This window comes from Pantherophis guttatus, chromosome 16, assembly GCF_059756535.1.
Source record: "Pantherophis guttatus breed Tessera chromosome 16, ASM5975653v1, whole genome shotgun sequence".
Taxonomy (NCBI): domain Eukaryota; kingdom Metazoa; phylum Chordata; class Lepidosauria; order Squamata; family Colubridae; genus Pantherophis; species Pantherophis guttatus.
This window is the reverse complement of record NC_142078.1, coordinates 6,443,229-6,468,377: the sequence shown is the minus strand read 5'-3', so window position 1 is coordinate 6,468,377 and position 25,149 is coordinate 6,443,229. Positions and strand designations below refer to the sequence as shown.

General features: G+C 47.0%; 1 protein-coding gene across 4 annotated transcripts in view; it reads right to left on the bottom strand.

The window, feature by feature from the left end:
• The window catches only part of SLC25A25 (solute carrier family 25 member 25), a 56,901-nt gene that overhangs the window by 26,871 nt on the left and 4,881 nt on the right, over window positions 1–25,149 (bottom strand). The window contains exon 1 of one of the 4 annotated variants that reach the window (XM_034438699.3): window positions 14,054–14,899. The exons of 2 other annotated variants lie outside the window; for them this stretch is intronic. In XM_034438699.3, coding sequence (XP_034294590.2) covers window positions 14,054–14,281 — 228 coding nt within the window. In that variant the 5' untranslated portion in view covers window positions 14,282–14,899. Of the gene's footprint in view, window positions 1–14,053; window positions 14,900–25,149 lie in introns of those variants that run through there. One more of the 4 variants, XM_034438698.3, reaches the window with a different exon arrangement.

Here is a 25,149-nt window from a genome sequence, read left to right as displayed (position 1 = left end):
GGAAGGAAGGAAGGAATGGAAGAAGGAAGGAAGGAAGGAAGGAATTATCCCAAAGAAGTCTCTGCAGATAGGCCAAGCAATGCTGCAAGCTGTCTCACCGAGCTGCTTTCCCCATCTACTTCCAATATCTCACTAACTTCAATCCTCCAAACTGCCTTTTAAATTCAACCTCAATTTCTGGGGACCCAGAAAGGAGAGCTGGTGCTTTATAAAACGTCACAGCACCCGTTCTCTAAGCGATATTGAAAAGGGACCAATTTTGATCCCCTTTTTCCTTCCCGTCTCGTCTTTTTCGGATAGGTGGTAATCTGTCCCTTTTGACATGGTTGTAGCCTTGCGCTTGGCGTGCTAAGATACTGCGTGATTTACGGGGCCACTTGCCCTCAAGATCCGTCTGAATTACACATTCTTGGCTGGTTCTCACCGGTTTGGCTCCGTCATGCCCACAGCGTGCCCTTTCGGGAAGCCAGGCTGGCTCACAGCCAGGAACACTCCTCCATTAAGAAAAAAAAAATACCCTTAATATATTACAATGAAGGGACGTGGTGGCTCAGTGGCTAAGACGCTGAGCTCGCCGATCGAAAGGTCGGCAGTTCAGCGGTTCGAATCCCTAGCGCCGCGTAACGGGATGAGCTCCCGTGACTTGTCCCAGCTTCTGCCAACCTAGCAGTTCGAAAGCAGGTAAAAAAAAATGCAAGTAGAAAAATAGGGACCGCGGAGCTGGCAGCAGAGTCAGACAGTGAGGAGGCTGGGGAGGAACATGGGCCAGTCCTGGAGTCAGAGGCAGAGATGGGGCCAGGGCCATCGGGGAGCGATGCGCGGACTCCTGAGCCCCCAGAGTCGGACAGCGGAGAGGCAGAGGAACAGGAGGAGCCTGTTCCTAGTGCACGCATGTGCAGAGCTGCCAGAAGGCAAGAGCAGCTAAAGCAAAAGGGACAACTCAGGAGTAAGGCCAGGAGATGATGGGCTCCTCCCATAAGGCTTAAAAGAGCAGCAAAGGCTCTTGGGCGCTTTGTAGGAAAGCAACGTTGCTAAACCTGTTTCCAGTCGGCGTCTCTTGTTTCTGAACTTCGTGGGGCTTTGCCAAGAAAAGCCTTTGGCAGGGTGCCAAAGAAGACAAAGGTTTGTGATAAGGCCGAAGGACTTTTTCTGAAGGACTTTGTTTTGGACTAAGCTAGGAATGAAGTAATTCTCAGCTGTTCTAATAAAACATGTTTGTTTAGGACTGATTGTGTCTGGTAATAACTACTTGGACCTAGATCACAACAGGAAGGTAACAGCGTTCCGTGCGGCTTTGGCGTTGAGTCATGCCGGCCACATGACCATGGAGACGTCTTCAGACAGCCCTGGCTTTGAAATGGAAATGAGCACCGCCCCCTAGAGTCAGGAACAAGTAGCACATATGTGCGAGGGGAACCTTTACCTTTATATTACAATGATCAAATCAGGATGCCATCCCATTGCTTTGGGGTGGGAAGGGCTTAAGACAAGAGGGAAACCGATTACTTTAAGTCCATAATTGAGCCCAACGTTTATGTTGCTAAGTGAAACATTAGCTTTGCCTGGTTTTACGACTTTTCTCACCGTGGTTGTTAAGTGGATCCTTGCACTTGTTAAATGCTTGCGTCTACCGCTGTTCCGTCTTTTTAACTGTATGGTTTAAATTATTTAAAAAGGGACCAATTGTTTTAAATTGTTAGATTAGTAGCACAGTTATTAAGGGAACCTGGCTTCCCGTTGGCTTTGCTTGTCAAGGCGGTCGCAAAAGGGGATCGTGTGACCCCCGGAACGCTGCGACCGTCATAAATACGAGTCAGTTGTGAATTTTGATTGCGTGGCCATGGGGAGGCTGCAACGGCCGTAAGTGTGAAAAAAATGGTCATAAGTCACTTTTTTCAATGCTGTTGGAACTTTGAATGGTCACTGTTATAAATTGAGGACTTCCCACGAGTCCATCTTTATGATTTCAATTGGAGGAGCTCTTGGCTAGGGTTCTGGGCAGGCCCCCCATATACACCTTGAATTCCCGTGCTTTCATTTAAAACGTTTAAAACTCTTAGTCATCCAAGCCAAGGCACCAGAAGGTTGAATGAAGGCCGGTTGCTGTGATTCAACCTTCCGCCATTTAAAACAAGCCTACTCAGCACCAAGATTCTAGTCCTCAAAGACTCAAAAGCCCTGGCCAGCAGCCAGAATTGTCATCATAAAAAGTTTCTTTTGACCAAAAAAAAAAAGGAGGAGGAGGAAGAGGAGGAGGAGGAGGAGGAGGAAGAAGTGGAAGGGAGGAGGAGAAGAAGAAGAGAGGAGGAAGAGGAGGAGGAGAAGGAGGGAGGAGAAGAAAAAGGAGGAGGAGGAAGAAGAAGAAAAGTGGAAGGGAGGAGGAGGAGGAGGAGGAGAAGGAGAAGAAGAAGGGAGGCAGAGAGGAGGAGAAGGAGGAAGAGAAGAAGAAGGGAGGAGGAAGAGGAGGAGGAGGAGGAGGAGGAAGGGACGCAAAGAGGAGGAGGAGGAGAAGAAGGGAGGAGGAGAAGAAGAAGGGAGGAGGAGAGGAGGAGGAGGAGGAGGAGGAAGAGAAGTGGAAGGGAGGAGGAGGAGGAGGAGGAGAAGGGAGGAGGAGGAGAAGGGAGGAGGAGAGGAGGAGGAGGAAGAAGAAGAGAAGAAGAAGGGAGGAGGAGGAGGAGAAGAAGAAGAAGGGAGGAGGAGGAGGAGAAGAAGAAGAAAGTTTAAGCAGGAAACGCCATGCCAAAGTCTGCCTAGAATTTCTTTAGGGAACTCCGAAGAAGGCCCCTGCTCATTCATTCGGCAAAATTACCTGCCAGGAAAAATTGTGCCGGAAAGGTGGAGCGGATGGATGCACAGTGGGAAAAAAAAAATAATGAAAGGCTGGCTGTAATAAATCCTGACAAATTAAAGTTTAATCAGGCCTCCGTTGCTGGTATAGTCGACCTGGCAACAGGCTTTAATTACAGACCAAACAGAGAGGAAGCCGCTTGCAGCCACCTGCTCTTCAACTAAAACCCATCGAGGGCTAAATATTTGGGGACGGGAGGGTTAATAGGTTCCTAGCACTGCACCCCACTGGTAAATTTCCCCCCCCCCCCAGTTTGGTGCCTCTGCAATGGGAGAGACACTCCCAATAAGGAGCTGCCCAGGATGGTGGGAGACACCAATAATTCTCGACTTTGGGGGAACAGAAGACCAGATCCTGATTTCAGACCAACACCGAGCGTGCCTGGTGGGGCTGCCCTTCATTAGCTCCCCTTTAAATCAGCCCATTCAGCCCCCCAATATTTCCCTTTTGTTTGCTGGAAGCCGAGAGAGAGAGAGAGAGAGGGAGGGAGAAGGAGAGAGAGAGAGAGGGAGGGAGGGGGAGAGGGAAAGGGAGAGAGAGAGGGAGAGAGAGAGGGAGAAGGAGAGAGAGAAAGGGAAAGAGAGAGGGAGAGGGAGAAGGAGAGAGAGGGAGAGGGAGGGAGAGAGAGAGAGGGAAAGAGAGAGGGAGAAGGAGAGAGAGAGAGAGGGAAAGAGAGAGGGAGAGGGAGAAGGAGAGAGGGAGGGAGGGAGGGAGAGAGAGGGAGGGAGGGAAAGAGAGAGAGGGAAAGAGAGAGGGAGAAGGAGAGAGAGGGAGGGAGGGAGGGAGAGGGAGAAGGGGAGAGAGAGAGAGAGAGAGAGAGAGAGGGAGAGAGAGAGAGGGAGGAGAGAGAGAGGGAAGGAGGGAGGGGGAGGGAAAAGGGGAGAGAGAAAGAGAGAGGGACGGAGAAAACTAAGCAGCCACCGTGAGAAATAGTTGGCAAAACAGCTCAGTTCAAATTGGATCTGTCTGAGAAGGAGGCTCAGCAGAAGCACCTCACTGAGGACTAGGAGCATAGGCTTTCCAAGCAGAGGGAAGACCTGCGGGAGTGCAAGGCCAGGTACCGGCGCCTGGAGGCTCAGTGGGCTGAGATGGTCAGCCAGTTCCAGGCCATGATGCAGTCCCACTGGAACGAGGCCCTCCGGCTCTTTGCCACCAGCGGCTCTTCCCTCCAGCCTTCGCCCAAAGCCCCACACCAGGAGGCTGAAGCAGACCCCAAGTCAGAATTTCTGCCCCCCTCCGACCCGCACAAGAAGACCCCGAAGGGGGAGACTCTCTGCAGCAACGCAAACGTTCATTGCACGTATCTGTCCCAGGGGCCGTAGTTTCAGGACCCCTGATTTAGTGCAATATAAAAAAAATGCAAATAATTTTTCCGCGCACCGCCAAACTTTTCTCACGGACCCCCAGTTGGTGGCCGCTGATCTAGGTTGTCCCAGAATCCCCAAACAGCCAGGTTCCTAACCCGAGTTCTCTACCTCTGCTCGGCATCTAACAGAGAGGCACTGGAGGCTTCCAAGGCCAGAGAGAGGCTAATTCTGGGGTAGCCTAAAGCCAGAATATAACGCAATGCAGCACATTTCGTTTTCAGGCAGCGGCTTGGCTGCAGCAGGAAGATAGCAGCTTGATCGAAAGGAAAATGCAGCATCAGCAGCAGGAAGAGAAGGGAGGAAGGAAGAAGGGAAGGGAGGGAGGAAGAGGGAAGGAAGTGATTCTGAGAATAAATGAGAGGAAGGAAGGAAGGAATGAAGGGAGGGAGGGAGGGAAGGGGAGAGGAGAGGAGAGGAAGGCAGGAGCAAGGAAAGGAAGGAAGTGATTCTGAGAATCAATGAGAGGGAGGGAGGAAGGAAGAAGGGAAGGAGGGAGGAAAAATGGAGGGAGGGAGGAAGGAAGGAAGGCAGCCAGGAAGGAAGGGAGGGAGGGAGGGAGGAAGGAGGAAAAAGAGAGAGAGGGAGGAAGGAAGGAAGGAAGGAAGGAAGAAGGGAAGGAGGGAGGAAAAATGGAGGGAGGGAGGAAGGAAGGAAGGCAGCCAGGAAGGAAGGGAGGGAGGGAGGAAAAAGAGAGGGAGGGAGGAATGAAGGAATGAAGGGAGGGAGGGAGGAAGGAAGGAGGAAGGAAGGAAAAAGAGAGGGAGGGAGGAATGAAGGAAGGAAGGGAGGGAAGGGGAGAGGAGAGGAGAGGAGGGCAGGAGCCAGGAAAGGAAGGAAGTGATTCTGAGAATCAATGAGAGGGAGGTAGGAAGGAAGAAGGGAAGGAGGGAGGAAAAAGGGAGGGAGGGAGGGAGGAAGGAAGGAAGGCAGCCAGGAAGGAAGGGAGGGAGGGAGGGAGGAAGGCGGAAGGGAGGAAAAAGAGAGGGAGGGAGGAATGAAGGAAAGAATGAATGGAGGGAGGGAGGAAGGGAGGAAAAAGAGAGGGAGGGAGGAAGGAAGGAAGGAAGGAAAGAGGGAAGGAGGGAGAAAAAAGGGAGGGAGGAAGGAAGGAAGGCAGGCAGCCAGGAAGAAAGGGAGGGAGGGAGGGAGGGAGGGAGGAGGAAGGGAGGAAAAAGACAGGGAGGGAGGAATGAAGGAAAGAATGAATGGAGGGAGGGAGGAAGGGAGGAAAAAGAGAGGGAGGAAGGAAGGAAGGCAGGGAGCCAGGAAGAAAGGGAGGGAGGGAGGGAGGGAGGGAGGAGGAAGGGAGGAAAAAGACAGGGAGGGAGGCATGAAGGAATGAAGGAAGGAATGAAGGGAGGGAGGGAGGGAAGGAAGGGAGTCCATCACTGGTCAACCAAGATTTTGCTGGCTGAAAAGGCACGGAATTGCTTGGCTGTTGGCCCACGAGATCCACGTTGGGGAAACTCAAACTTTGCAAAACAGAAAGGGGGGAAGAGCTCTCATAAAGCAAGCACCATCCAAGCACCAACCCTGGTCAAATGATTCCAGCTAGGTAGACAAGTTAAAAGGGGATGAAATGGTTGTGAAACGGAACAACCGGGGGGGGGGGGGCTAGAAAACAGAAGCCTTACGAAGGGAAGGAGAAAAGCTCCCTGCAGTCAAGAAACGAAACCTTGCAGGGAACACAAAAAAAAAAAAAAATCCCTTCTTGGAAAGTTGCTTTTTGTGACGTGTCCAATTCCAATTCTACAGACTCTCCGTTCTCCGCTGATGGGCACTTTAGCAACAGTGCTACTTTTGTCCTCGGTTTGTACGTCTCTTGTGAAAAGAAACAACTTCATTGTCTCGTCCAAGGCCGCCTTGACGTTGGCTGAATTCTACATCCACGTCCAACACGCCGAAATTCGGACAGCTCGTCGAACCGGGGCGTCATCTACGACGGCGGTCACCAACTGTACCGGTTCTGAAGCAATCTGAGATTTGGAACAAATGTGATCCTCATTTGGACTTAAATCAAGCTGGAATTGATCGAGGAGCCACAGGACTTCATGTCTAGGGAGATGCTCAAGTTGCCCAGATTATGTTTTTTTCAAAGGCAACTGGGCTTTGGTCTTCCTTGAAGACGTTTCGCTTCACATCCAAGAAGCTTCTTCAGTTCTGACTGAAGAGTCTTCTTGGATGAGAACTGAAGAAGCTTCTTGGATGAGAAGCGAAACGTCTTCAAAGAGAAACAAAGTCCAGTTGCCTTCTGAAGAATTGAAGAAGCTTCTTGGATGAGAAGCAAAACGTCTTCAAGGAGAAACAAACTTGTTGCCTTCTGGAGAACTGCAGAAGCTTCTTGGATGAGAAGTGAAATGTCTTCAAGGAAGAACAAAGTCCAGCTGCCTTTTGAAGAACTGAAGAAGCTTCTTGGATGAGAAGCGAAATGTCTTCAAGGAGAAACAAACTTGTTGCCTTCTGGAGAACTGAAGAAGCTTCTTGGATGAGAAGCGAAATGTCTTCAAGGAAGAACAAAGTCCAGCTGCCTTTTGAAGAACTGAAGAAGCTTCTTGGATGAGAAGCGAAATGTCTTCAAGGAGAAACAAACTTGTTGCCTTCTGGAGAACTGAAGAAGCTTCTTGGATGAGAAGCGAAATGTCTTCAAGGAAGAACAAAGTCCAGTTGCCTTTTGAAGAACTGAAGAAGCTTTTTGGATGAGAAGCAAAACGTCTTCAAGGAAGAACAAAGTCCAGTTGCCTTCTGGAGAACTAAGGAAGCTTCTTGGATGAAGTGAAATGTCTTCAAGGAAGAACGAACTCCAGTTGCCTTCTGAAGAACTGAAGAAGCTTCTTGGATGAGAAGCAAAACGTCTTCAAGGAAAAACAAAGTCCAGTTGCCTTCTGGAGAACTAAGGAAGCTTTTTGGATGAGAAGCGAAATGTCTTCAAAGAGAAACAAAGTTCAGTTGCCTTTTGAAGAAGTAAAGCAGCTTTTTGGATGAGAAGCGAAATGTCCTCAAGGAGAAACAAAGTCCAGTTGCCTTTTGAAAAAAAAAAAACACCTTTGGGACACTGGACCTCATGTTTTGCTGTGACATCTGAACTGGCTCACCACTTCAGAATGAGTTTACCAAGACTTGGGAATATGAAGGTGCCCCTTAATACTGGAAAATGTCTCCTGTGGAATTGGGGGGGGGGGCCCTCACGAGATGACCTATTTCTATTGAAATGATACAGGCTCTCCAACAGAAGTTGCCTTTCCTATCGCCTGAAAAGTGACTCACGATTAATTTCCCAGGGAACGGATGAATTTTCCCACGGAGACAAGGAGCTGTTACAGAGAGCGGAGGCCCCTGGGAGAAGGGATGGAGGGACAGATGTTTAAAAGGGTTCTATTATTCCCACCCACCCACTCGCCCCCCCCGGTTAAACAAACAGCATCTTCAAATCGAGGCTCAGAATCAGAATCGAGCTGGAAGGGACCTTGGAGGTCTTCTAGTCCAGCCCCCCTGCTCAAGCAGGAGACCGTATAGCATTTCAGACAAGTGACTGTCCAGTCCCTTCTTAAAAACCTCCAGGGATGAAGCATCCACAACTTCTGGTGGCAAGCTGTTCCACTGGTTAATTGGTCTCACTGTTGGGAAGTTCCTCCTTAGTTCTGGGTTGCTTCTCTCCTTGATTAGTTTCCATCCGTTGTTTCACGTCCTGCCTTCTGTTGCTTTGGAGAATAATTTGACCCCCTTTTTCTTTATGGCAGCCCCTCAAATACTAGAAGACTGCTATCATGGCCCCCCAAATCCTAGACAAGCCAAACCCAATTCCTTCAAGCGTCCTTCGTATATTTTCGTCTCCAGGCTTTTAATCGTCTTAGTTGCTCTTCTCTGCACTTTTTCCAAAGTCTCAACGTCTTTTTCTGTAACGGGGTGACCAAAACTGGAAGCCTTATTCCAGATGTGGCCTTACTAAGGCTTTATAAAGCGCTACTAAGACTTCCCGTGATTTTGATTCTGTGCCTCTGTTTATGCAACCAAGGATTGTGTTAGCTTTTTTGGCTGCTGCCGCACACGGCTGGCTCATCTTTAAGCCAGGAGCCTTGGTAGTACAGTGGTTTAATGCACCCTGTAATTAACACAGCTGCCTACAATTACTGCAGGTTCGAATCTCGCCAGGCTCAAGGTTCAGCCTTCCATCCTTTCTAAGGTAGGTTAAATGAGGACCCAGTTTGTGGGGGCAATAAGCTGACTTTGTATAAATATACAAAAGGATGAAGGCTATTGCTTAGCGCCTTGTAAGTCGCCCTGGGTCTCCGGAGAAGGGTGGCATATAAATCAAATTTTTTAAAAAAGCGATCGTCCACTGAGACTCCAAGGTCCTTCTCAGAGTTAACTGTTTTTTGAGCCTGGTCTCGCCTAATCTGTATTTGCACCTTTGTTTTTTTAACTCTTTGTTGTTATTAGTTGCAAAGTCATGCTCGACCCATCGCGACCCCATGGACCACATTCCTCCAGGCCTTCCTGTCCTCTACCATCCTCTGGAGTCCATTGAAGCTCACGCTGACTTCTTCAGTGACTCCATCCAGCCACCTCCTTCTCTGCCGTCCCCTTCTTCTTTTGCCCTCCATCGTTCCCAGCATTATTAGGCTCTTCTCCAGGGAGCCCTTCCTTCTCATTAGGTGGCCAAAGTATTTGAGTTTCCGCTTTAGGATCTGGCCTTCTAAAGAGCAGTCGGGGTTGATCTCCTCTAGGACTGACCGGTTGGATCGCCTTGCAGTCCAAGGGACTCGCAGGAGTCTTCTCCAGCACCAGAGTTCAAAGGCCTCCATTCTTTGGCGCTCAGCCTTCCTTATGGTCCAACTTTCACAGCCATCCATTGCAACTGGGAAAACCATCGCCTTGGTTGCAACCATCGCACTTTTGTTGGCCATTTTTTTCCTGCCTAGGTGCAAGTCCAAATCTCACCAGGCTCAAGGTTGACTCAGCCTTCCATCCTTCCGAGGTAGGTAAAATGAGGACCCGGATTGTGGGGGCAATAAGCTGACTTTGAATAAAAAAGAACACCGCTTTGGGGGGGGGCCGAAAGCCCTACTAAGCAGGTATATACAAAAGTATGAAGGCTGTTGCTTAATGCATTGTAAGCCGCCCTGAGTCTCCGAAGAAGGGCGGCATACAAATCAAATTAAAAAAAAAAAATCCTGACATGCTCTGAATAGGATAGCTGCACCCATCCAACACATGCCCATTAATATTTCACCAAGTTGGAGGGGGGTGGGGTGGGGAGAGGGAGGAAGCAAATCTTGTTAGATAGATAGATAGATAGATAGATAGATAGATAGATAGATAGATAGATAGACAGAGAGATAGAGATATATAGATATAGATATAGATAGATAGATAGATAGATAGATAGATAGATAGATAGACAGACAGAGAGATAGAGAGATATAGATATAGATATAGATAGATAGATAGATAGATAGATAGATAGATAGATAGATAGATAGATAGATAGAAGTGAGTCGCCCCAGTTGGCTCAGGGGAAAGAAAGTCAACAAAATCACCTCCGACTGGACTATGGAACTGTTCTGAATGCACGAGATTAATTGTGTTTGTTCCCGATTCCCTGAAGCATCTCCGCATCGGATCTAGTAATCCTGGCAGGGTCCAGGGTGTGTGTGGGGGGGGGGGGGGAAGGGCAGTTGCAGCATAAGGGAGAGCAAACAAGAGGCTCTTGAAATCAACAGATGCTGCAGTGCAGGCAGGCTCAAGCAAACATCACCTCTGTTCCAAAAAAAGGTGAAGCAATTTTATGACCCTCGAATTGAACTGGGATTATCCCGTTCCCGATGATGATGACCGCAGGATAAACAAAAGAGAGGAGGCCGACGGGGGGGTGGGGATGGGGTGGGAGGGCTGCCTTCCCTTTGGAACCTCTCAAATAGGGGTCTCCAACCTCGGCAACTTTAAGCCTGGCGGACTTCCAACTCCCAGATTTCTCCAGCCAGCTTTGCTGGAGAGTTGGAAGTCCGCCAGGTTTGAAGTTGGCAAGGTTGGAGACCCCTGCTCTAAAAGGGACACCCCGCCCCCTTTTTCAACGAGACGACCCGAACAGGGACAACGTTTTAAAAAAAATGAAAATGAAATGTCCAATGCAGCGTAAAAAAGCAGTGAGTGAAGTAGTAAAAAAAAATAAAATAAAAAACCCGACACTCAAATCGTGATGCAATCTTGAAGTTTTTAACACTTGGGGAAGTAAAAAAATAAATAATTTTTTTTTAAAAAAAAAACCGGGTGCCAGGAATGTGTTCCGAGAACTGCTGAAAATGTTTTTCTCTCCTTGCAGAGTTTGGGATTTTAGATCAAGACAAAACACTTAAGGGAAGAAATACCCCAAGGGATGCCTTCCAGACTAGCCAGCCTGAGGAATTCTGGGAGTCGAAGTCCACAGGTCTTAAAAATTGCCACGGTTGGGCATCCTTGGTCTAGACCAGTGGGCACCAACTGGTGGTCCGTGAGAAAATTTTGGGGGTCCGCAGAAAAATTATTTGCATTTTATATTGCACTAAATCAGAGGTCCTCAAACTACGGCCCCTGGGACAGATAGGTGCAATGAACGTTTGCGTTGCTGCAGAGAGTCTCCCCCTTTGGGGTCTTTTTGTGCGGGTCGGAGGGGGGCAGAAATTCCGACTCGGGGTCTGCTTCAGCCTCCTGGTGTGGGGCTTTGGGCGAAGGCTGGAGGGAAGAGCCGCTGGTGGCAAAGAGCTGGAGGGCCTCGTTCCAGTGGGACTGCATCATGGCCTGGAACTGGCTGACCATCTCAGCCCGCTGAGCCTCCAGGCGCCGGTACCTGGCCTTGCACTCCCGCAGGTCTTCCCTCTGCTTGGAAAGCCTATGCTCCTAGTCCTCAGTGAGGTGCTTCTGCTGAGCCTCCTTCTCGGCCAGATCCAATTTGAACTGAGCTGTTTTGCCAACTCTTTCTCATGGTGGCTGCTTAGCTCCAACAACTGCTTCCTGTGGGGGCCATAAGGAGGCCGGGCAGGGAAGGGAGGAATGGCTAGGAGGGGAGGGGTGAGTAGAGGCCAGCGAGGCGCCCCTCGACAAGAGTTGGCCACGCCCACCCAGTCACATGACCACCTAGCCACGCCCACCCAGCCGGACAATAGGCACAATCATATTAGTGGTCCACGGGAGTTAAAATTATGAATTTAGTGGTCCCTGAGGTCCGAAAGGTTGGGGATCCCTGCTCTAGGCCAACCTTCCAAGGCTGGGAACAAAGTTGGTGGGAAAGATGTCCGGCAACATACAAAGCAACAACAGCCGCTGTTTCTTTGTGCCATTTTAGGGTGTTTCGAATTCAGAGCAAGCGCAGCCTGTATCCAAGGAACCAGAAGCAACGGGGCAGCAATGCTTCGGTCTCAAAAAGCGGCATTCAGCAGGCCTTGGAATCAACGGAGCAACAGAGAAACCACAGGAATTCCTTGGGTGTGTCATCTTTTGCACAAAGGTCCCTCCAACACGGTGGGAGATTTGCGCCCTTCCCCACAGCACCGCGAGATGGATTTCAGATTTTCCTGCACCCCGTAGATAAAGAGAATTAGGGGGATGCTCAAATTGAAGAGGTCTGGAGGACGAGATTAGAAGCAAGGGCATTTTCCGGAGGGCTGTTTTGCCGACGTCGGATACCCCGAAGTTTCAAGAACTCGTCTTCACTGTAACAGCGACGCAAACATCATCCTCCGTTTTTCGGTTACGACCGTTCCTGACTTCACTACCTGAGACCCCTTTAAAAACCGCCTCCCGTTGTTAAGATTTTTGCATACTTGGATTGCACAAAGATGAAGAATAACTCTGAATGTTGACAAGGTTCTTAAGAGCCCTGATAAGGAGGGGAAAGGATGCTAAGGGAGGCTCCCCGATTAACGGCAGAGAGGTGGAAAATTTTTAAGCCCGGTTCACAAGGGAGTATCGCAACCTTAGAAACCATTAACCGTGCCAAGCTTCTGTCTTTGCTACGTCGGCTTAAGATACTCCGGCTTTTCAGCATGTTCCGTGTAACTGATCGAAGAGATTGTGTGATCATTAATTTCTTTCTTTTCTTCCCGGCCCGACCTTCCGCCTTAAGAGAGATTTCAAAATGAATATTCAAGCTCTGTCTAGAACCTTGACAAAATGTTCGGCGACTTGAAACCACTCTTTTGACATTTTCCGTCTGTTGTTATAATTATTATTATCCTCATCGCCCTTTCATCTGTAATTCTGAAGATCCTTATCGAACCAAACGAACGTCTGAAAACCAGTTCGCCTCCATTCTTTAAATTCAGGTAGCCTTATTATACAAGGCTGGAAATTTTGGGGAGGGAAAGGGGCAGTTTTTTCAGACCGCATTCTTTACCTGCATCGATTTCAAATGATGCCTAAAATATGAAGGTTATTATTTGTCCTAGACGTGGCACAAATGAAACCAGTTGTGCCCCCTGGATTAAAAGAAGCATTCCAGAGGGACAGCACCAATTTATTAGTCTCTTTCTTGTATTATTTGTATTATTTGTAAATCCTCCTTTTTACATGAAGCACACACCGTCTCTCTTCCCCCCCCCCCCATTCTTACCTATCTCTCTATCCTCTCCTCCATCTTTCCTATAAGGCGTGAGAAGTTTCAACACATCAATTCTCTCTTCTCATTTCTTTTTTTTTTAAAACCTCTCCTACCCACCTCCTACTTAAAAGTTCTACGTATCCTACAAGTTCACCCTTCCCATGATCCTTTCTGGCGTGTTAAAATTTATTTATTTATTTTATTTTATTTTAATTTGATTTATATGCCACCCTTCTCCGGAGACTCAGGGCGGCTTACAATGCGTTAAGCAATAGCCTTCATACTTTTGTATATTTTATACAAAGTCAGCTTATTGCCCCCACAAACTGGGTCCTCATTTAACCTACCTTAGAAAGGATGGAAGGCTGAGTCAACCTTGAGCCTGGCAAGATTCGAACCTGCAGAAATTGCAGGCAGCTGAGTTAATAACAGGGTGCATTAAACCACTGTACTACCAAGGCTCCTAATCTAATCCAGCAAATTTAATTTATTATTAATTTTTTTTGCATACTTCGATGTACATGTTCAACTGTTCGCTTGTACCGAGCGGCCAGATCTGGCTTCCAAGACGAACTTTTGAGTTTGCTAAGTAGACGGAAAGGCTCTTTTTCGTTTTTACGTATGTAATGGGAGAACTAAATTGTTTTTTTTTTTTTTAATTCTACGTGGTTCTCTTGCACAAATGAACCAAGGCAGCTTTTCCGAGGCTCACCGCCCTCCTTGCAGGCACATCAACCGTATATACTGACCACAGCACAAAACTGAGCCGCGAGGCTGCAATTTCGCCTAATTTTGAAAATCCTTTTTTGGTCCCCGGACGCAGGATTCTCAGCTCTCCTTGCGACAAACGCAACTGGAGAAGCACGAAGAGATCTATGCGCTCCGAGGGAATCTCACACACACACACACACACATACACAAAATATGCCACAAGAGCCTAAGTTAAGACAAAATCCTTGCCGAGAGCAATTATTGAAAACTTCCACTTAGGTTATCAGCCTGGAAGTTTATCGGTCTTATTGGCCTTCGGCAGGTAAGTCGAGCGATTCAAGAATTGCAGACGGAGGGAGAATATCAGATGCGGGGTTGCATCACGCCAGCTGAAACTTCTTGGGGTGTTTTTTTTTTTCTCAGCGGTACTGTCACCAAGGTTCCCATTCCCCAAGCGGCTTTTCCGAAGCCCCCGAGGCCCCTTGCCCCACCCTCCCTGCCCCTCCGACGGGTCCCAGTCGCGCGGGGAGAAGAAGTCTGCCTCGGAAACGTTACCTCTGTGAAATGCTCGGCAGGCCCAACCACCAGGAGAATGGTCGACCTCCTTTCGGAGGGATCGGCCTCTTTGTTGTTGTGCAACTTTTGGGGCATCTTTGGCGCTTGGTCCCCGGGGTTGGGAACGGGGGGTTCTTCCTTGGCCGCATCCTCCTTGGCGCCGGAGGGGTCTTCGCACCCAGCCCTTTGAAAGAGGGAAGAGAAGAGACGCCAGAACGACTGCAGCATCCCCTTAATCCCTTGGCGAAGGGAGAGGCTCGCTCGGACGGGAAGGATGCTCGCTGCAGGGTTGGGGGGGGGAGGACGGATGATCCGCTCAAGCTGGAGGAAGAGGAGGAATCGGTCCTGCAATGGGAAGCTTCACACCAGGCCTTGCCAGAGGCTCATGTTGCGGTTGAAGTGCCTGCCTGCCTTTGAAGACGCTGGCAGCGTTCTCGTGCCTGGACTCACAAGCAGTTCATTCAAGGAGAGAGAGAGAGCGAGAGAAGGAGGGAGGAAAGATGCTGGCTGCCGCGGGAAGCCTGCGCAGAAGCCTCTCTCCCGTGGCCAGAAGGATGGAGCTCCGCGGAGTTTGCCAGCTGCAGGATTAGCCGGGGAAGCGTGTCCTCCCCCCACCCCCAACCCATACAATGCACGTCAAAAGGAGCACAAGCAGCAGCCCCGATGATCCAGCCTGCATTCTCACTGCAGCAGGGCCCGGCCAATCGAAGCTCCCAACACTAACAGGTTCATTATTCAAACCAGACGCCTCGGGCCAATCAGAAGAAGCTGTGACTGGACACTTTTCTGGCTTGCAGACGGGAAGGGGTGCAGAAGGGCGACCTCGGTCTAGGAGGATGCACGGGCTCCGGGGAGGGTCAGTTGAAACAGAGGAAGCATTCAATAGAAGATGACACTCGTCCCAAAAAAAAAAAAATGCACAGGGGGGAAAATAAACAAATCCTCCTGTTATTTTGGGATCCTTGCAACATTTTCAAGTCTTGTTCTAGCTCTGTTTTTCCCCCTTACCAAATAAATTTCCAAAAAAAAAAAAAGAAGTCAGCAGCCGTGGATGATCTTACGTAGAAACATCTGCAGGAAAGCCACTGAGAAACCTCGAATTCAACCCTGAGCTACAAATATTCTTATTTATTGGTAAAAAAAAAAATGATTGCCACTTTCTCAAAGCCTACCCAGACAGGAATCCGGGAAACAGAAGGCGAATATTTCCCTCCGCCGCATCATCTTACCGCCTCTCGTTTTTGGCAGATTCTAACAAGCATTTCGATTATAGCTTGCTTTCTTCCCCCCCCCCCCGCCCCTTTCGAGATGAATAAAAGGCCAAACCGTGTGTGTGTGTGTGTGTGTGTGTGTGTGTGTGTGTGTGTGTGTGAATCATACATCAGTCCGGTGGAGAATACAACTCAAGATGCAGAATTCAAAAGGCAGTCTGGGCATGCGAAGGGACAGATTAGATAGGTCTCCTCTCTGGTATGTTTCTGCTTTTGACATGATAAAAAGCCCACGGAGCTGCCTCTCTCTCGGGTCTGGTGTGGTATCAGCAAAACCAAGAATTCCATTTTCTGCTGCCGTTTATTATGAGTTTAACCTGGTTAGGCCCGTCTAAGTCGAAACGGACGGTCCTCTTCATAATCGTCAAAGGAAGGAGCTGACTTCTCTCACCGGTTTCGACCCTTCAGTTTCCAGAATTAATAACAGAGCAAAGGACACCCCCCCACCCCAGAAAGTAACAGAATAAGTGGAAAGGGGCCTTGGAGGTCTTCTAGTCCAACCCCATGCTCAAGCAGGTGACCCTGTCCCATTTCAGAGAAATGGTTATCTGGTCTCTTCTTAAAAATCTCCAGCGATGGCGTGCCCACAACTTCTTAATTAATTGTTCCACTGATCAATTGTTCTAACTGTCAGGAAATTACTCCTTAATTTCAGGCTGCTTCTCTCCTTGATTAGTTTCCATCCGTTGCTTCTTGTCCTGCCTTCGGGTGGTTTGGAGAATAGCTTGACTCCCTCTTTTTTGGGGCAGCTCCTCAAATATTGGAAGAGTGCTATCATGTCACCCCTGGTCCTTCTCTTCATTAGACTAGACATTAGCTAGTCTTCTTTAGCTTCCAGTCCCCTGATCATCTTTGTTGCTCTTCTCTGCACTCTTTCCAGAGTCTCAACATCCTTTTTATATCATTTATATCATTGAAAAGAATAAATATTTGACCTTTACAGGGAGGAGTCATAAAATATGGGTGTGGCTGGCCGATGAAGTCCAAAAAGACAGAAATAGTGCTATCCCAGTCTCCCATAAGTCTCAGAACAAACAACACAATGTGTCTGACAAGCCTGAAAGTGATGATTTGAGATATCATCCCACTATGGCCATTTAACAACTTGATCTACATAGGAAAAAACCCTGACTACAAAAATATCATATATATATATATATATATATATATATATATATATATATATATATATATATATATGATATTTTTGTAGTCAGGGTATATATATATATATATATATATACACACACACACCAAATTTATATTTCGTTGATAAAGAAATAAAGGGAGACTAGTATAGATCTATTTCAAGCTATTTAGCTCTCATCAGCTAGCCATACCTTTATTCAGATTCAAACTTGGGCTCAAATCTATATTAGTCTCCCTTTATTTCTTTATCAGCGAAATATAAATTTGGTATAAAAATGGTTTGTCGTGAATGAGACTGCTTGAGGGCTCCTGGATTGGAGTTGAAAGGCGAAAGGAAAGCAGTATGCTCCCTCCCACATGTTGGGGAGATAGAAAAACTCTATCTATCTATCTATCTATCTATCTATCTATCTATCTATCTATCTGCTTCCTAATTTTTACTAACGATGACATGACGAGCTGGCACTAAGTTCAAAGCAAACTAGTTCCACAAGAATTCTCTCTTTCCACCCTAATTCAGAACATTTTCCTTTCATGACACATCCATCTTCAAAGGAAGGCTAGCCAGTTAAGTTTTCTTTTATTCCCTCCTGCATAAGACCACACCTGGAATACTGCATCCGATTTTGGTCGCCACACTGTAAAAGAGATGTTGGGACTCTAGAAAAAGTGCAGAGAGGAGCAACCAGGATGATGAGGGGACTGGAGGCTAAAACATACGATGAACGGTTGCAGGAACTGGGCCTGGCTAGTCTAGTGAAGAGAAGGACCAGGAGAGACAGGATAGCAGTCTTCCAATATTTGAGGGGCTGCCACCGAGAGGAGGGGGTCAAGCTATTCTCCAAAGCACCCAAAGGCCAGACAAGGAATAATGGATGGAAACTGACCAAGGAGAGATTCAACCTAGAAATAAGGAGGGATTTTCTGACAGTGAGAACAATCAACCCATGGAACAGAAGTTATTTATTTTTATTTATTTATTTTATTTATTAGATTTTTATACCGCCCCCTCTCCCGAAGGACTCGGGGCGGTGAACAGCCAAAGTTAAAAACATACAATATAAACAATTAAAATACGTTTAAAACAGAATTAAATCTAAAATGGCTCCCCAATTTAAAATGCCTTACCCATACCCCTATAAAAAGACGAATTTAAAATTTAAAAATTTAAAATTTCCACATTTAAAAAGTTGCCTTCAGAAGTTGTGGGAGCTTCATCATTTGAGTCTTTCAAGAAGAGATTGGACTGCCACCTGTCAGAAATGGAGTAGGGTCTCGTGCTTGGGTAGGGGGGTTGGACTAGATGACCTACAAGGTCCCTTCCAATTCTGTTATTCTAAAATGTCTATTCCCCAAAGCGCCAGAAAGCAGGACAAGAAGCTAGAAGATAGAACCTAATCGAGGAGAACCTAGAACTAAGAAATTATACAGACGGGTGCCCTCCACTCCATTAGGCAATTGGGAGAGGTTAAAAAGGCAGTATGGAGAAACTTTAAAAAAAACAACAATTTCAGCCGATCTGAAGAAAGCACTCTCTCTGCTGAGCTCAGAGGAAATGGGCTTCAGGTTCTTTAATATAATTCGGGAAATTGCAAACGAGGGATTTCTGAGTTTTCGCACATCGGTCAACTTGGATGGGGAAGCAAGAAGACTATGGGGCAAGCAGGGAAAGAAATTTCCTCCAAGAAGGATGAGCTGAATTTTTTTAAAAAAAAATTCAGCAGGAAGTTCCTCTTGGGCACCGTTGCTTTTCGACATTTGGTTGACTTTGTGAATTTCCAGCGTTACACAAGTGGGCGGCCGTCATGGCTGTTCTTGACCGTGTTTTGGTTGCATTTCTGAAGTGTTAACAGGACATGGGACTTCACTGGATGGTGGGAAAAAAGAGAGAGAACATCGGAGAGCCGAGGCTGTTTTTCAACTCAAGATGGAAATGCCAGCCCTGTCCCGCCATGGAAGAGGAGGAAGAGGGCGGAATGACCCATTCACACAGACATGGGGGAGATGGAGAAGAAGAAAGTGTGCGGCAGCTGCCAAAAAAGCCGACACAGTTCTAGGCTGCATTAACAGAGGGATAGAATCAAGAACACGGGAAGTGTCCAGTTTAATGAAAAGAAGGACCAGGGGAGACAGGATAGCAGTCTTCCAATATCTCAGGGGCTGCCCCAAAGAAGAGGGAGTCAAGCTATTCTCCAAAGCACCTGAGGGCAGGACAAGAAGCAATGGGTGGAAACTAATCAAGGAGAGAAGCAACTTAGAACTCAGGAGAAACTTACTGACAGTCAGAACAATTAACCAGTGGAACAACTTGCCACCAGAAATTGTGAATGCTCCAACACTGGAAGTTTTTAAGATGATGTTGGATAACCCTTTGTCTGAAATGGTGTAGGGTTTCATGCCTGAGCAGGGGGTTGGACTAGAAGACCTCCAAGGTCCCTTCCAACTATTCTATTCTATTCTATTCTATTCTATTCTATTCTATTCTATTCTATTCTATTCTATTCTACTCTACTCTACTCTACTCTACTCTACTCTACTCTACTCTACTCTACTCCACTCCACTCCACTCCACTCCACTCCACTCCACTCCACTCCACTCCACTCCACTCCACTCCACTCCACTCCCTAGGTTTTTATGAGTGCCTGCATGCCAGGATAGGAAGCTCAAAGGACAATCTTTAAAAAATGGGGTTTCCCAATAGAAGATAGGCAGGCTGTGTGAATGTGGAGAAGGACAATCCATCTCATCATTTATGCTATGGTGCATACGATGTCCTTCATCACGTATGGAGGAAGAGCTCGCACCGGGGAGAGAAAACGATGTGGCTCCATACTGAATGAATGTCACTTAGTTTTAATCCTATTTATTGCACATACTTTTTAACTGAGCTACAGTGCAATGACCTATTTTATACCCATTTTAATTGCTCTGGGTTGAAGGTTTATAATTTGTGGGTGCTTCTGACGCAAGAGGAGATTCTGAAGAACCAACATTAGACACAGCAAATGTAATACAAAATGGATGTGGCGTCTCTGCAATACGTGTGTTTTCGGTTAGCTTTCTAAAATGGCAACGCCACACAATCCTTCCATTGTGCTAACTTGCCCTCAAAGCAACACAACCTTCTCTCGGCTCTCTATTCTTTACTATGTAGCTTTATTCACAAACAAAATGCAAAAAGTATTCACTTTCCATTCAAACAAACACCAAAAATGATTCAAAAAGTATCGCACGGCCATATAGAAACATAAGAGAACAACAGGAAACAATCAGGAAATAATTCTGATGACTAAAAGCAGAATTGAAGAAAAAAAAAAACCCGAAGCTTTCATGTCATCATGGAAACGGTCCCAATTTTCACAGAGATCACTGCACAAAGTGGTCAACAGATGCAGAAAATCTGTTGTTGCTCTGGTGGGCACCAACAGGAACCTAGAGTAGTCCTTCATACAGGTAGTCCTCGACTTACGACCACAATGGAGCCCCAAATTTATGTTAAGTGAAACGTTTTGTGAGTTTTGCCCCATTTTACGACTTTTCTTGCCTCCGTTGTTAAGTGAATCACTGCAGTTGATAAGTTACTAACCCGGCTTTTAAGGGAAACATTTGTTAAGTGAGTTTTGCCCCATTTGCCTCCGTTGTTAAGAGAATCACTGGCTGATAAGTGACTAACCAGATATTAAGTGAGAAATTTGTTAAGTTTGTAACTTTGAACGGTTACTAAACGAACTGTCATAAGCCGAGGATTACCTGTATAATAGGTACAGCCTACAACTGAAGCAGAATGAAGCAGCCCCGACAGGAGATTTTTTCCAAGCAATTCACTGGGTACATGAGAGTTACAGTACGAACGCTAGAAGTCCTTCTCTGGTGTGTCTAGAGCAGAGGCCCCCAACCTTTCGGACCTCAGGGATCGCTAAATTCATAATTTTAAATCCCACGGACCACTAATACGATCTGTCTAATGACCGGCTGGGTGGGCATGGCTAGGTGGTCATGTGACTGGGTGGGCGTGGTCAACTCGATTGTACTCACGTCGAGGGGTGCCTCGCCGGCTTCTACTCGCCCCTCCCCTCCCAGCCACTCCTCGCCTGCCCACCCAGGCTCCTTAGGGCCCCAACAGGAAGCAGTTGCTGGAGCTAAGCAGCCACCACAAGAAACAGTGGCTCAGTTCAGATTGGATCTGGCCGAGAAGGAGGCTCAGCAGAAGCACCTCACTGAGGACTAGGAGCATAGGCTTTCCAAGCAGAGGGAAGACCTGCGGGAGTGCAAGGCCAGGTACCGGCGCCTGGAAGCTCAGAGGGCTGAGATGGTCAGCCAGTTCCAGGCCATGAGGCAGTCCCACTGGAACGAGGCCCTCCGGCTCTTTGCCACCAGCGGCTCTTCCCTCCAGCCTTCGCCCAAAGCCCCACACCAGGAGGCTGAACTAGAACCCGAGTCGGAATTTCTGCCCCCCTCCGACCCACACAAGAAGACCCCTGCAGCAACACAAACCTTCATTGCACGTATCCGGCCCAGGGGCCGTAATTTGAGGACTCCTGATTTAGTGCAATATAAAAAATGCAAATAATTTTTCCGCAGACCACCCAAATTTTCTCGCGAGCCACCAGTGGTCCACGGACCAGCAGTTGGTGATCACTGGGCTAGACAATTCTGGAAATAACGCAACTGCCACCACAAGCTGCCAAGAAAAATGAACGCCCTCGCTCTTGTTTTAAAGTCCAAAGGTCAGAGCCGAGGACCAGGAATAAAACTCGGCTCTCATGACCGGCGCACATTTGCACAACTATTGACATAACTGTGAAATATTTGTAGACATGTCACTCAAAGGGCCTGTAATATTCCAAAGTGCCCGATTTGCAACGAAAAGATGAACTACCAGATTCAAAGTTTTCATCGGGGGATGTTTCCCTATCTGACTTACTGCAGGTAGTCCTCCGCTTACAATTGTTCATTTAATGACCCGTTCAAAATTTACGACGGCATTGAAAAAAACGGGACCGAGGACCATTTTCGGCGCTGATGACCTTCGCGTCATCCCCACGATCACGTAATCAGAGTCAACAACGGGTTCGTACTTACGACGGTCGCTGCGTCCCCCAAAGTCACGCGATTTCCCCCCCTTTTGTGACCTTCTCCAAAAGGAGAAGTCAGCGGGGAGGGGGGAGCCAGGTTTCATTTAACAACCAGGTTACCGACTTACGAACCGCAGTGATTCGCTGGGACAACTGCGGCAGGAAAAGCCGTAAAGTGGGGGACGAAACTCGCTTAGCGACAGAAACTCTGGGCTCAAACTTGTGGTCGTAAGTCAAGGACTTCCCGTATATATGCTCTTAATATTCTGCTTTGCACGCAAAAATGAAAATAATTCTGCCAACATTTCTGGGTGGTCCAAGACGGGATTTCTTTCAAACACGCCAGTTCGTCGCAGCCGTGGCGAGACCTCACTCTGTCGGTGTCGGGGTTCCAAGTAATACAGATGGACAGATGAGAAGAAGTAGAAGAATTCGGAGGCTGGGCTCTAGTCCCGAGAAGGGAGGGAAGAGAGGTTTCACCAGCCCTACGAGAGAAAAGATGAAAAGCCAAGAGGAAGTTGTCAGACAAGGAGAGATGAAAGCATGACAGGCTAAAGAGAGAAAAAAAAATGCCCCTTGATATGACAGTCACTCTTGAAAAGACAAATTTAGCGACACCAAGAGGTTCACGGCAAACTAGATGGCTGTAAATACAGAAGCAGAAAGCGGTTTTTTTATGTATCTTTGATCTCTTTTAAACCAGAGTAAAAAAGAAATTTGTAATGCCAAGGATGCATCCCCAGGCAGCCGAAATAACTTTTGCCATGACAAGCAAGCCGAAGCGCGGCCTTTTGCGTGTTTTAACAAAGCTCACGGAAATTAGCGCTGCCCGTACGCGTAGCAAACACAAGCGTTCGCTGCCAGAATGTAAATTGCAAAGCATGTCGGCCTGCCAAAGCAACACAGATTATTTCGCGTTACGGTTTTGACAGCAGCGCTGCAAATGAATCGCACCGTTTTCTGTTCGTCACCCCCCCACAGGCTCAAAAGTAGGGAAACCGAGACCTTCAAATCTTGCTTGGAGTAGTCCCAAAGGTGCTTTTTTTCAAGAGGCAACGGGACTTTTCTGGTTTTTCTCTAAAGGCAGAATAACAGAGTTGGAAGGGACCTTGTAGGTCATCTAGTCCAACCCCCCGTCCAAGTAGGAGACCCTACACCATTTCTGACAGATGCCAGTCCAGTCTCTTCTTGAAAGCCTCCAGGGATGAAGCTCCCACAACTTCTGAAGGCAACTTCTGTTCCACGGGTTGATTGTTCTCAGTGTCAGAAAATTTCTCCTTATTTCCAGGTTGAATCTCTCCTTAGTCAGTTTCCATCCATTATTCCTTGTCTGGCCTTCGGGTGCCTTGGAAAATAGCTTGACCCCCTCCTCTCGGTGGCAGCCCCTCAAATATTGGAAGGCTGCTATCCTGTCTCCCCTGGTCCTTCTCTTCACTAGACTTTTGAAGACGTTTTGCTTCTCATCCAAGAAGCTTCTTCAGCTCTCTCTTCAGCGCTGAAATCTTCTTGGATGGGAAGCGAAATATCTTCAAAAGGAAAAACAAGGAAGTGCAAGTTGCCTCATGAAAAAAGCACCTTTGGGAAAAACATGACCTGGATGGCTGAGAATCTCCATAGATATTTAGCTGTGCATCAGAGCTGAAAAAGCTTCTTGGATGAGAAGCGAAACGTCTTCAAAGAAAAAACAGAAAGTCAATTGCCTCTTGAAAAAGCACCTGAGAGTATTTGCCCTCCAAAAACTATATAAAATCAACCCATGGATGCTTTCGGGAAAGAAATCACTGCTCGAGTTCGGACAAAGCCGGGCAGATCAGATTTCAAATATCCAAATCGTATTTGAAGCCCAGAAAAGGACATGCCACCGTGGGCTCACAAAAGATTAAATATTCTTGGCAGCAAGAATTACATTATTTGCACTTTGTATGCCCGCCACGATGGTGTTTAAAGCTGCTCTTTGCAGCCGCTCCAAGCGTTAACAGAAGAGGAAGCAAGAGCTGTCGGTCAGGAATGAAAATTAAATACTCGTGACAAAGAAGCGGTTTGGCGCAGAATCAGAGAGGGCAGTCAAGCCTAAATATAAATTTCCCCCAGACTTTTTGTTTAGCTTATTTTTATTTCTGTGCTATTTTAATTTGCTTGCTTTCTTTTTATAAACCAGCCGAGTTCATGGGAGAAAAAAAATAATAACAGAAAACGTATTACTCACCACATATCGGAATATATTATATGCTCAGATGGAGTATTTTCCCTACTTCAATCTAGCCCAGTAGATCCTTTTTGGTGCCGAGTGCCCAAACCCCCAAAATGCAATGTGAGTGCCCCCCTGCACATGCGCCCTGTCCCCGTGCATGCACCCCAGCGCCCCATGCCCTGTTTTGGGCCTGGAAAGCCACCTGCATCAACCTGGAAGCCAAAATGGGGCACGGGGGCACAGCACGAGGGCACCCCGTGCCCCATTTTGGGCCTGGAAAGCCTCCTGCAGCCCACGTGTGCGTGTGCGTGTGTGTGTGTATAAGTATCTATTTTCTTACTTCTTCATAGGATTTATGTGTGTTTTTCCTCTAGCCAGGTTTTTCCTATGTAACCAAGGTTTTTCTGCAGCCCTAGCTCAGAAGAATCACATCCACTCGATTCTGGGCTTTTTTCCTTTCTAGCAGCCAGCAAGTTCTTACTGCCAGGTGAGAGACGTAGGAAAAACCTGGCTAGAGGAAAAACATATATATGTATGTATGAGTCCTATTTTGGAGAAGGGCGGTATAGAAATTTAAATAATAAATAAATAAATAAATAAATAAATAAATAAATAAATAAATAAATAAATGTAGGTCTTTGGTTATTCGGGTTTTCTCCCGCGTAAAATTGGAAGTGTCTTGGCGACGTTTCGACGAAGTCTCATTCGTCATCTTCACGAAGCCGAAAACACCAGCCTGAAGATGACGAATGAGACTTCGTCGAAACGTCGCCAAGACACTTCCAATTTTACACGGGAGAAAACCCGAATAACCAAAGACCTACATACAAACACCCGCGAAAACCTCAGAAAACTTATCTATATCTATATCTATATCTATATCTATATCTATATATAAAGTTAACATCTCGGGTGTTTTCCCATGTCATTATAAGTTTGTTAGTTAAAATGTTTAAAATCCTGGCTAAGATCACAGCTCAGAATCCTCTAAATTCCCAAACAAAAATCTTTTTAAGGTCTTTCAAAAACTCTGGCTGAAATCCTAACCAACACTTTAAGGTTAGGCAACGTTTCGACAAGCTCTCTACCTTGTCATCTTCGGGCCTTTATTATCAGTTTAGAAGCTGTGGGTCATGCTTCATTATACTAGCTGCAGCCTGAATGTGTTAATGGTCCAGTTTTCTCTGGCTCCCTATTACCAACACACACCCACGAAAACTTAAGAAGACAGATATATATATATAACATACATATATATATACATACATACATATATGCACACACTTGCTATACTTACATACATATGCTATATATACACACACGCGTGCACACACACACACACACACACACATATATATATTTATATATATTAATCACAGACCAGTCAGCATATATAACTGGGGCGGGGA